The sequence below is a fragment of the Diorhabda carinulata genome, chromosome 5 (genome assembly GCF_026250575.1).
Source record: "Diorhabda carinulata isolate Delta chromosome 5, icDioCari1.1, whole genome shotgun sequence".
Classification (NCBI taxonomy): domain Eukaryota; kingdom Metazoa; phylum Arthropoda; class Insecta; order Coleoptera; family Chrysomelidae; genus Diorhabda; species Diorhabda carinulata.
Window position 1 is genome coordinate 11,033,290 of NC_079464.1, and position 12,329 is coordinate 11,045,618.

General features: G+C 30.9%; 1 protein-coding gene across 2 annotated transcripts in view; it reads left to right on the plus strand.

The window, feature by feature from the left end:
- Positions 1 to 10,686, plus strand: part of LOC130894005 (uncharacterized) — a 49,438-nt gene extending 38,752 nt beyond the window's left edge. For both annotated transcript variants that reach the window (XM_057800486.1, XM_057800487.1), the window contains exons 10-13: positions 6,194 to 6,480; positions 7,343 to 7,792; positions 8,980 to 9,341; positions 10,320 to 10,686. In XM_057800486.1, coding sequence (XP_057656469.1) covers positions 6,194 to 6,480; positions 7,343 to 7,792; positions 8,980 to 9,341; positions 10,320 to 10,636 — 1,416 coding nt within the window. In that variant the 3' untranslated portion in view covers positions 10,637 to 10,686. The remainder of the gene's footprint in view (positions 1 to 6,193; positions 6,481 to 7,342; positions 7,793 to 8,979; positions 9,342 to 10,319) is intronic.
- Positions 10,687 to 12,329: the final 1,643 nt, after the last annotated feature.

The window sequence follows — 12,329 nt, forward strand, 5'->3', positions numbered from 1 at the left end:
TCATAATAGTTAAAACTTTGGAATTTTATAATACAGCAAACAATATACGTGAGTTTTAGAATGGAATGACTTTGTCTTAGTATATATTCAAGTTAATAGTGATTTTTTTTATTAGATCAAAGTTAATGAATATGATGATTTATATGCTCCTGAACCAGAAATTCAATTCAGTCTTTTGAATTCCAAACTTAATGGTTGTCAACTCTATATAATTTTAATATCTAACGGTATTCAAATGCGGAGATTGCTAAAATATTGCGATAGGTAAAATGAGTATTTGTATATTATTTCGTTCCACTTGTGCTTATATGCAAATTTTTTGTAGGAATCGAGCAATAAGTACACTCTCTAAATATATCTTACTTTACGACAACCGTTTATTTCATAAAGAGATGATATATCTTTGGAAAAAGTTGATAAACGTTATATTTATTAAAACACATAATGGAAAAAGAACTGAAGATGAAAATGAATTCATTTGGTTTGAAATTGCAACTGTACCTTTTCCTCTACCTATTACGAACACTTTATTACTAAAAAGGCTAGATATATGGACCCAATCGAAATTTAGAAAAGGTAATATCAGATTTAAAAAAAACAGAAACATAGGAAAGTAATTCTCAATTGATTCGTGTAATTCTGTGAATCATAAGTAATCAGCTTCCAATAAGTTAAATGTATATGTACAGGGCCCTTCACGACGAGCTGAATCGATGTGCATATGGGAGAGTACTGCGGCTAGTGTTCTGAAAATTTGCTTGAAAGGGTTTTCAGCTCTTAGTGTAGTGTTTTTAAATATTTTTTAATGAACTGAAGTATTTTAATTTTTAATACGTTAACTTTTGTTATTCGTTGTTCGCCATCGGCAGGTGAGCAAGTTCCCACAAAAACCTCTAATTTGAGATAGATGAATTTACTATCGAAGTTCCCTTAATTTAAAACGTAAAATCCAATGGCAAAGAGAAAAATAGAGTTTGCTATTTGAAAAAATTTAGTTTTTGAAGTTTTTAGATAGCGAAACTCGGCACCATTTTCTGAACACCCTATATAAATTTTCGTCAAGATATTCACAGATTTTGAAAGCTGTAAGTTTTATCTGTCCAAATCCCAAAAATATTAGACCTGACTCACTTAACCTTAGAATTATAATTTTTTTAGTGGAGGGCTGCATGTGTCCAAAAATTTCGAAAATGTGAAATAATTAAAAAATGGTGGACTTTAGGCATACGATGCCTTATATAAAGTTATATTGAAATTTCGCGTTGATTCGAAAAATTTAATAAAAACGTTTAAAATAACGAAGTTTGGGTCCAATTCCGGCATAACCGAAAGTTTCAGAAAACTGAAATTATTTTAGCTCAAACAAGCATTTCGGAAAAGCCTTTCATGCAAATTTTCGGAATACTAGTTCCAGTACTTTCTCATATGCATATCGATTCAGTTCGTCCTGAAGGACCCTGTATATTTCATTAGAAAGGCAAATATATTAACAATCAGGGAAGAATCAAAATAAATGAAAATTTCAGGAAAGTGATCAAAATTCCTCCATCAAATTCAAAGAAACTTGAATATTAAACAACTTCCCTGTGTTAGTTTCATTCGGGAAGTATTCAAACGACAGATCTAAGTTGCTTATTATATTTGTTGGAGTAAATCAAAACGAGATCTATTAACATTATATGTTCTTAATTTTTGGAATATGATATAAATTCTCGGAAATAAATTATGTTGAGCTAGGTCTCCCTTAATGAATCATCTTTTATTAAATTTATTCTTGTTTTGATCTCATTTCGTTTTTTTATGAAAATATGATCTGACGTTAACAATTTCGATAATTACATCAATCAATAGATTACCTATTACATAAATATCAAAATTAAATCTGTTTTAACCATACCAACAATTTTATCCTCAATTGTCATATTTAAAATCAAAAATACAACAAAGCAGTGAATATCCTTTGGGATGCTGCAAAGTTGAATTATCTTTATTAAGGCTGCATCAAAATCCTTTGTATGACTGGGAACAGGTTAACGCTGATTAAGATAAACCATCAAATCCTTCAAAATTTAGATGATTTTATAAACGATCTTTCTAATTTCTTAGATCGTTAGAGAATAATCAAAATGTCAAAAATGTCTCTACAAATTATATCTTGGAGCATCATTTTTGAGTACCGCAAAAAATTGACCCTTTTGCCAAAGCGATCACTATACTCAAAGCTGTGAAGATGGTCAAAAATGTACCGTTAATGATATAACAATATAACATTGAAGTCTTGAAATTATAGTTTGTTCCTCGCAAAACGCTTTCTTTTAATGATCATGTATTTTTGTCAACTGTTTCTTTCCTGTCAATCGCCTGTCAGTGCTGATCATTGATTACTTGACATCTTATAGACGTTGGACAATGGGAATTAGCAAATTATGCTAATTTCACGCCCTGTCACAAAAAAAAAATTCGGATGGATGGTAGAAACAGAGAAATGTATGTTTCTATTAACTGAAGGATCAAGGTGGAACTAGCTTTCTCTACGGTGAATTAGAATTACAATACATAATCTTTATGCTAAAAAAATAGTTCCAAGTATACACAAATGAAATAAAAAAATCATCGGTACTTCTTAAAGCCAAATTTAAATTATTTGTTTGAGAATTTTGAGGCCTACATTCTACAACTTAGAAAATAATGCATATGTACATCCAGAGTTTATTGTGTAAAACCTAAAATTGTGTTTTGATATTACACCAAAAAACTCATCAAATAATGTTGAATTAAGCTTTACCTATTTGACTAGATAACTATCAATTTTTTTCATAGGTAACGATTTGTTCAAAGACAAAACAATAGATCTCCAAAATCAAACGCTAAAAGTTGTTGCATTCGCTCACTTGCCGGGAATACAAAAAATTAATTCAACGAAGACACTACGAAATGCTTTGCAAAATACCGAATACAATGAAACTATCTATTTTACTGGTACGGAAATTGGAGTAAGTAGATAAATTTTAAATAATTTATTGTATTTCAAATCTGGCCTGCATTAGCAAAAAACATGACAAATATTTGTAAATCGAACGGCAATAATGAATTTATGTAATATATGAAAAAGGTAATGAGATCGAAAAGAAATATCCAATACAGGGTGTTTCAAAAAAGGTGATCCCGTCTCTAGGATAAATAGAAAACTGAAAAATATTTGGGGTTTCCTCAGTAAAAAATTTCCATAACACCATCCATATTAAAAAAATTATACACATATTTTACAATTTTACCCCAACTACTGGCATCATTGTATAGAAATTTTATATTAATATGTTTTGGAAGTTGATACATCCAATGAATTTGTTTTTATGTCTGACTCTCACAGAGGGCGCTAGTTACACGGCTCGTACCAAGTAGTATTGAACATAACTTTTTCAATACTAGATTTATTAAGCAAAATTTTAAGTGAACTTAAACATCATTTAATTTTACACTAAAAATTACGATTGATAAAAATTATAAAGTAATACCTATGCTGGTAAATGTATTAATTAAACAAAAAATCACAAAATGTTATAGGGTTATTAGGTTATCAAAGTGAAGTTGAATTCTGTTTTTCAATTCTTGAGGTGAATTTACCTCTGTAGCATAAACTTTTTCTTTAAGATATGACCAAACTAAGTAAAACAAGTGTTTAAAATCGCATCACCAAAGAGGCCAATGTATCGGAGCTTCTGCACCTCTACCAATCCATTGATTCGGAAAATGGTTACTCAACCAATTACGATACCTTGTATTAAAGTGTGGTGGAGCTCCATCATACATAAAAAATAGAGATTGTTTAAAAAATCCAGGTACATATCACCATTTAAATTTTCAAGTAGAATGTGATAACCTATTAATTTGTTACGTAAAGTTGCTGCCGAAACGTTAACTTTGAATGAGTGTTGGTAATGTGATACCCTTTCGACATGCGGATTCTTATCACACCAGTAGCGTAAAAGTGGCCCAGTGTATAATTTTTTTCTTCAACGCCCCGTTATCTTGAATACGGATGGCGAAAATTTTTTACCGAGCAAATCCCAAATATTTTACAGTTTTCTATCTATCCTAGAGACGGGAATGAGAGGCAGATTCGCATTCACGTTTTTTATAAAAATACTCTTCTCGTCATCAAAAATATTCATTCCACACTTTCTTCTCATTAGTTGTTGTTGTTAAACATATCAAAGTCCTCTATTTTGCATTTTCCACACAATATTTCTCCATTCCTCTCTGTTCACAGCTTTTTCTCTCCAATTCCGAACATTATTTTTTTTAGGTCTTCAAAACTCATACCATCTCTTCCTATGTCGCCCTTTTTCCCTATTGGTCTTCTTTGCAGTACTAATTTTCGCACCCTTCTCCAATTAGTCTCTCAACATGTCCCAACCATCTCACTCTCTGTCCCTCAATAAACAAGCTTATTGTAGCTTCTCCATAAAGTCTATGTGGACTTCTCCGTCTATTTTCTTTACTTATTTATATATAAAGAGGGTTCCGCGAAAGGAAATAAGCTCAGTTCAACACTTTGGAAGCCTTTATTATATCGATCACCCTTTCTTTATGTCTCTTCTGTTTACCACACTCTGGCAACAATGTAATTAAAAATGAACAGAACCTGACTCTTATCTCGGTCTAGGCTTGATATCGCAGACTGTTTTTTGAATTTATTAATTTAATTTATTGTTTAGCATAAATATTCAGACTTGCCTTTGCTTTTTCACTTGTTTTTAATTTCATTTAATTACTTTGATTTTTGACTGCACTAAGCTAATATAAATACACAAATTTCAGTGTCAATATCATACTTTCATAAAGACTGCATTAATATATCAAAAGGTCTAAAAATTAAGAAATTAAATATATATATGAAAAGTAAATAGACAAGTTGGAATTTTAGCTAATATCCCAGGACAATAGGCAGCTGGCTGATGGCGCGCCACGCATTCCTATTATCCCGGAATATTAGCTAAATGCCGGACAATAGATTATTCATCGAAAAATGATCAAGTGTTTGTCTAGTAAAGTAAAGTAAAGCTTACAATACTTACTATCATTATGTGAATAGGTATGAACTATTGCAAATCGAAAATTAATGTCACGTACTCGTAAAAAGAAAAAAACAAACAGATGCTGTTATTTGCTGTGTACCTGTAGAAGATTATTATGAGAAAATTCTAGAAGCTCATGCTCAGACTGGTTAGGTAAACAATGTGGACCGAACTGGTGTTCTTGTTTTAAAAATAAAATAAAATGTAAATCACAATGTCACCAAGCCTCCACGTATTGCAATAAATGATTGATTGACATACAAAAAATAAATAAATAAGACTTCTTTTATTCTATGTTTTTATCTTATTCTGTAAACCCGATAGTCTGTTATCCGAATTTTAGCTAAAGTCCAAGGAGATAGTCAATCGCTTGGTCATTTTTCGACGAATAATCAATTGTCCGTAAGTTTGTATTGAAAGATACTTTATTTATACTTTATTTAACTTCTGACGATTGACGTGACGAGTGAAGTTTACAACTGATAAGTAATTGTACGTACTGTTAATATAACAATGAATACAGAACGAAACTATCGTAAAATCATAACACAGTCACACAGAGTTCATATTATATTACTTTTCACAGCATTCACTTTTCTTATCAACCTTTCAATCTTGTCATTATCTAACGTAAGTGAATTCTTAACGAACTTTTCTTTTGAAAGATTTTCGTAGAATCGATTTCTTCACGCTTCTTTGACGATATCAGCCATTGCGATCTGTAAACGTACACAGCAGTTAGGTTAGGAGCAGATTGACCTTGACTCCGTATATTTCTTTCTACGAGCTTTGCTCTGTCATTCTATGTATTGCCTAGGCAAAGCATATAACGTGGATATATTATATCAATTGCCTACCATAGTTAGTCATTTCCTGAAATGACTAGGCATTATATAGTATGCCGGATTATATGCTCTGTTTTTTATTGGGAACGTGGCAAGGAAACACCAAAGTGGACTAACTTCAATATATTTTCCGAGCTTTCGAATACTTATGTATTCATCGTCTGGGAAATAATTAATTAAGATTTCCGGTGATTTTGATATTATTAAAGCTTGTAAAAATTTTTAAATTCATTGATAGAATAGTGTAAATTGATAGTGCTCAATTTTTAGATTTTGCAAACGATGTCCCAATGGATGAACTTTCAAGTTAAAATCTATGAACCCGAGAACATTGAAACGGAACTATGGGGAAGAAACTTAATAACTGGTACATATACTGGAATCATTGGAGAAATAGTCAACACCGAAGCTGATATTGCTTTAGGAGAATTATATTATACTCCTTATTTATTAGATTTAATGGATCTCACCATACCTTACAATACAGAGTGTTTGACGTTTATTACACCAGAAGCACTAACGGACAATTCTTGGAAGACCTTAATTTTACCTTTTAAGTAAATATAAACATTTTTTCTCATTTGAATCTCCTTTCAAGGTAAACTTCAATTTCTGTATTATCTATATAAGTTTCGAAAAATTTAATTAGTTCAATACAATGTGTGGAGCACATTCGAAGGAAGAGCAATTACAAACTATGTAAAAAATGGATCCAATTGAACTAATATTGATAAATATAAAACAAATCACAAATTAGATCGTTGATTTATATTCAGTAAATTCAAGGTATAAAAAGCCGATAGATAGGTACAACAAAGAAAAAAAAACAATGCCGAGCCCAAGATTCCAAGTCGATGAAATATATGACTTAACTAATTTTATCATTCGTTAAAATAATTTTTTTGGATGGCATATTCAAAGTATGTCCTGAATAAAAATTGGAAATAGCCACGATGCACCTTTTACTTGTTCACTCAGATTTTAACTTGACAGCTTTTAGAGGTTGTGGTTTTAAAAAGAATAAAAGTAAAATACGCCGTAGAATGGATAGAATTAGTTTTCATATGAAGGTTTTTAATTATGTACCCTCTCATGAAAATGAGTTATTTCGAAAAATTGATAAAGACACTTGTAATTGGATTAAAATTCTTACTTTGTACTTTTGAAGAGCTGTAACTTTATATACACATTCATACCGAAGTAAATTAGATTCAATCGATTTCTTTTTCCTCGAGAATATGCGGATTTTAATCGTGAACGACATGTTTGTTAATGCAACAATTATTTTGTTTCATTCAATAATATGATCATTATAGGGGCTTATCAAAAAACATAATGGATCGTTGAAATTTCAGTAATATGTATATTTGTTAATATTTTATTATTCGTCTTAGTTACATAGAATCGATTATTTTCTAGGCCGATATTATGGACAGGTGTCTTGGTATCTTTAGTAGTTACTATCCTTTGCTTTTACTATTTATCCAATTTTTATGCAACTACTACATCGATTGAGAGAAACAGCGAAGATACTCTTTACAATATAAACTCTAGTTTAAAGCATAGAAAAGTTATAACAGTCTCCATCAATCCAAATCCAGAAAAAATCAATGAGAATGAAAAATACACTTTGATGAGAGAAAAATATCAACAATCAAAACAAGAAGAACCAAATGGGCTTTACCAGTTTAGTGAACCTATCAACAGCGCACTTTACACTTACAGCATGCTATTATTAGTTTCTCTACCGAAATTACCAACCGGGTGGTCTTTGAGATTATTAACTGGATGGTACTGGTTGTATTGTTTACTTGTAGTGACTGCTTACCGCGCTAGTATGACAGCCATTTTAGCTAGACCCTCCATTGCGTAAGTAATTTTTATACTAAACAGAAACTAAAATATTTTGTGGGATTAATAGGTTCTCCTTCGGCTCTGTGCATCGTTTATTGATTGACTCAGTTACTTCCAAATCAAAATACATCGGTCAATTTAAAAGGTTACTCACTAATCGGATTTACATTTCACAAAAGTGGAAGCAAAATATATCCTAACAGATGTTAACTTGCTGAACGTGAACACGTATTTTATATTCTATGGATTATCAATGGGTTAGTTATTACAAAAAAGGAAATTACTCTTAAAAACCTTTAAATTTAAAAACAATATATATTTCTCAAAATGATCATTGGATATTAAAAAACAGATTTAAGTAACCTTAGTATAATTTGTACATATCTTTCGAAAAAGAAATTGTATAAAAAGTTCATTGATCTAAGAATTAATCCAATTCTTAGTCTCAAAATACCTACTACAACCAAAGAATCACTCCTAGTGACTGATTCCAAGACTTTAATTATTATTAACACTTAATATTTTCAGAAATGGTTTTCGAAAACGTCTTAAAAACGTTTACAAAATAATTAAAAATTATATCCAAGAAAACATTTGGCGCAAGAAATGAAAATATAGAATAGATAATCCTGGTATTTGCTTATATTTGGTTTTCATTCTAAAATGGCAGAATTTTTAAAATCAAAAAATCAAAGTTTACAAAGTACGCAAGGAATGTGTAGTTGATGAAGTACAACAAACGAAAGACGTTTAAACTCGAATCACTCCACAATAAACAAAATTAATGAATTCGTCTTAACCTGTCGACAAAGCAATTGCTTAGAACGTTGTTCAGGAGTGTTATTCTCATGAACTTTAAGCAATTTTTTCTTAAAACTTTTGTTTTCGCCTATCAACAATTTCTATATTTCTATTCCTTTGGCCCATAGACTCAAATAATACTATAAAATTTTAAACAGAAATTGATCCCATTTACTCAAGATTATACAAAACGAACTTTTAAAGGTATCATAAAAAAATAAATATGAGCCTTTTTCACTTTTTATTTTTGTAAAAAAAAAAAACAAAATATGGTTTGAAGTTAAATAGTATAAGATTTTTTAGAAAACCCTGTTATCGGTAAAGAAGTCTGTTAACATCTGTGATTAAATTAATAGTATTCAGACATTTTGGAACTTCCACTTATGTTACTTATTTTTTAGGGTTAAAATTGACACTATAGAACAATTGATCAAAAGTCGATTGACGTACGCAGGATGGGGTGAAATCAACGAACATTTTTTTAAGACATCAGCAGACCCTTCACTGGAAATCATTTCAGATAATTTCGTTCTTGTGAACGATTCCGAAGAGGCAGTAGATAAAGTGGCAGAAGGATCCTTCGCTTTTTACGAAAACACTTATTTCTTAAAAGAAGCTTTGGTTAAAAGACAACAACGATTCCAAAAGCAATTCTCAACAAACGAAAATTCAACAAATCAGTCCGAAAACTTAGTAAATGTTAAAAATGATAGAATTCTTCATATTATGGAAGATTGTATTATAAAGATGCCAATTTCCATAGGTAAATAATATATTTTGTGACTGAATGACAAGGTGATGTGATTATTTATTAAAATTAAAATGATTATTTTAACAAGAATAAAATATTAGTTGGAAAAAATGATTTCAATAGAACCTCACGATAAATGATAATGAATCAAAAAAACTGTTCAGATATATGTATATTTTGATAAAAACCAAAATTAAGTGGAAACATCAACAGAGTAATTTCTAATAAAAATACAAATCTAACCATAGGAATTAATATATAATGTGGAGAGGTTCAAAAAAAACCTTTACAAGACGTTGTGCCAGATTCGATCTTATTCGATGTTGTTGAGGGATCGCCTACCGACTACAAAAATATTCCTCTTCTAGCACTACCTCATACCGGAAACCGCTCTCGCAGTGTTTCAATGTTATCCATTAAGTGTTATGTGTATTATCGCTACAAAACGGTATGAGATACTCCATTTGTTTACGTTTACTTTTTTTCTTTGATTTCTATGATATTTTTATATTCTTGTTCAAGTCTTCTCATCGTTCGACAAGGCTATTACCGCCATTAAGTATGTTTATCTATCAGGTATTTGAATTGTAGGTCCAGTGTCCTTTTTGGGAGTGTGTCCATCAATCTTGCCACATTTGCCCATGGTTTTTTTGGGCGTCTTATTAATGCTGGTTGCCGTATCTCGCAGTTGTTTCTTTGGTCATATCAGCAAATATTACCATTGCATTCAATGATATGGATTGGTATGCGCTTATTATTCTAACGGCTAGAAAGATTTGTATCTGGTGCATTTTTTGTAGCAGAGATTTATTTTCTGTAATTGCGTGCCAGGACTTATATATTCATCGCCTGGGAAATAATTAACTAAGATTTACGGTGATTTTTGATATTGTTAATACTTGTAAAAATTTTAAACTCATAGAATTCAAAATTCAATATTCAAATTGACGTTGATAGAAATTTTGATTTTTTTATTACTTTTTTTTTAAGGTCTTCAAAAGAATTCCCCTTTAAAACCACGCATAGACAAATTCATCAGACAAGTATCAGAAGCTGGATTTATAGAAAAATGGTTAGACGATGTAATGCAAAAAGTGTATACCACTGAAATACAAATAGAAGATTCGGGAACTACCAAAGCTATAATGAACTTGAGAAAATTTTCCGGTGCTCTCGTCGCCTTAGTTTTTGGCTATTTAGTTGCTTTAATAGTTCTCATGGCAGAGAATATTTATTTTTATCTTATAGTTTCTAAACATCCACATTTTAATAAATATACAAAACAAATTGTTACTAAATCTAATTAAGTGTATAGTATATACTATTGTTGGTAAAATATATCGCCATAAAGATAAAAGTCTTTCAAATTCTAAGAGAAAAACCTCTGATAGACCTATAATAATAGCTAGAAACCCTTTTTTAAGCCATAACGAGCTCAGTATGTAAATGTTCAACAAACTGTCATCTTGTTGTTTCAAATTTCTTTTATTAATTTACATTTAGTTCATTACTCGTTTTCTGATTTTTTTTATTTTCAATATTTTCTTCAATTGATATTTGTTCTAGCACTTAATTATATAGTACATACTTACTCTTTTGGAAAGATATTAAAGAACCAAATTTAAAAATGTCTATATAAAGATATAGACTTATTTAAAAGGTATTTTCAGATTATTAATAAATTTTCGAATTGTTATTTATTAAAAATAGTGGAACCGAAAATAGGTTCAATCACTTCATCACCCTTGGGCCACTATAGTTTGTGTTGAACGTTCTGATTTTTCATCCATTCTACATCGTTCGTTCGTAATGAATGAATCTCTTAGTCGCCCTATTTTATTGCTCTCAAATATATAAGAATTGATGTGATTCGACTTCAAATGGCGAAAATAGACTTTGAAAATTTTCAATCAACACAAAGTGACATCGACCTCAATCGGCTTCAATCGAGTAAATCGACGATATCTGACAAAAGTAGGTGCAAACTTACCTAAATATATGGGAATTGATGTGATTCGACTTCAATCGGCGTCAATAGACATAGACATAGACAATTCAATCAACATAAAGTGACAATCGATCTCAGTCGGATTCAAATATATAAGAATTGATGTGATTCGACTCTAATTGGTGTCATTAATCATCAGAAATTTTCAATCATGTAATTAAGTGCCAATACACCAAAATATATAAGAATTGATGTGATTCGTCAATTGTCAGTAGTTGATACAAGGAGAGCTCTGGACCACTTTCGAGTATTCTAGAACTCTCCTTGTATAAGGAGAGTATGTGCAAAGTGAGTACAGAAGCGTGTGGGGGTGCGAGAGTCAGAGGGTTGTTGGCGTTGCGTCGACGTGACAACAAAGCTGCGACGACGAGGGCGACGATGACGACGACGACGTCAACTATGCAACCAACAACCTCGTTCAACGTCACATCAAGCGATAATGACTAATATATGTGATATCAAAACTCCAGATTTTATGTTTCTTGCATCAACTCCATCATTCCCAAATTTCCGTCTTTATATTGGGTACAACAGATTTCTATGGAAATTTCAATTATTTGACATTCATATTCCTTGACATGCTGAATACGTCAAAGATTATCTTCCGCAGGGGATACAACTCGAACCAATATCGCACATTTTTCAATATTCTGCAGGCAACTTGTTTGCTTTTAATGAAAATAACGGTGATTATTATACAGCATCTTTCTCATATTTGACTATATTGGAAAGAAACAAATTACCTGTGCCAACTAACTCTAAAGTCGATGTTATTTTTCGAACAAATAGTGGTCAAATTTTTGTGTTCTATGATCAAGCATATTACATTGAATTCAATGATGGATTTCAAAAAGTTTTGTATAGAGGTCGATTTAGCGATCGTTTTTTTGGACTTCCGAAAAATCCTAATGCTGCATTCAGACATATCGATGGAAACATATACTTTTTCACTCAAGACACCTATTACAAATTCAGAGAATATTCTAGAAGTG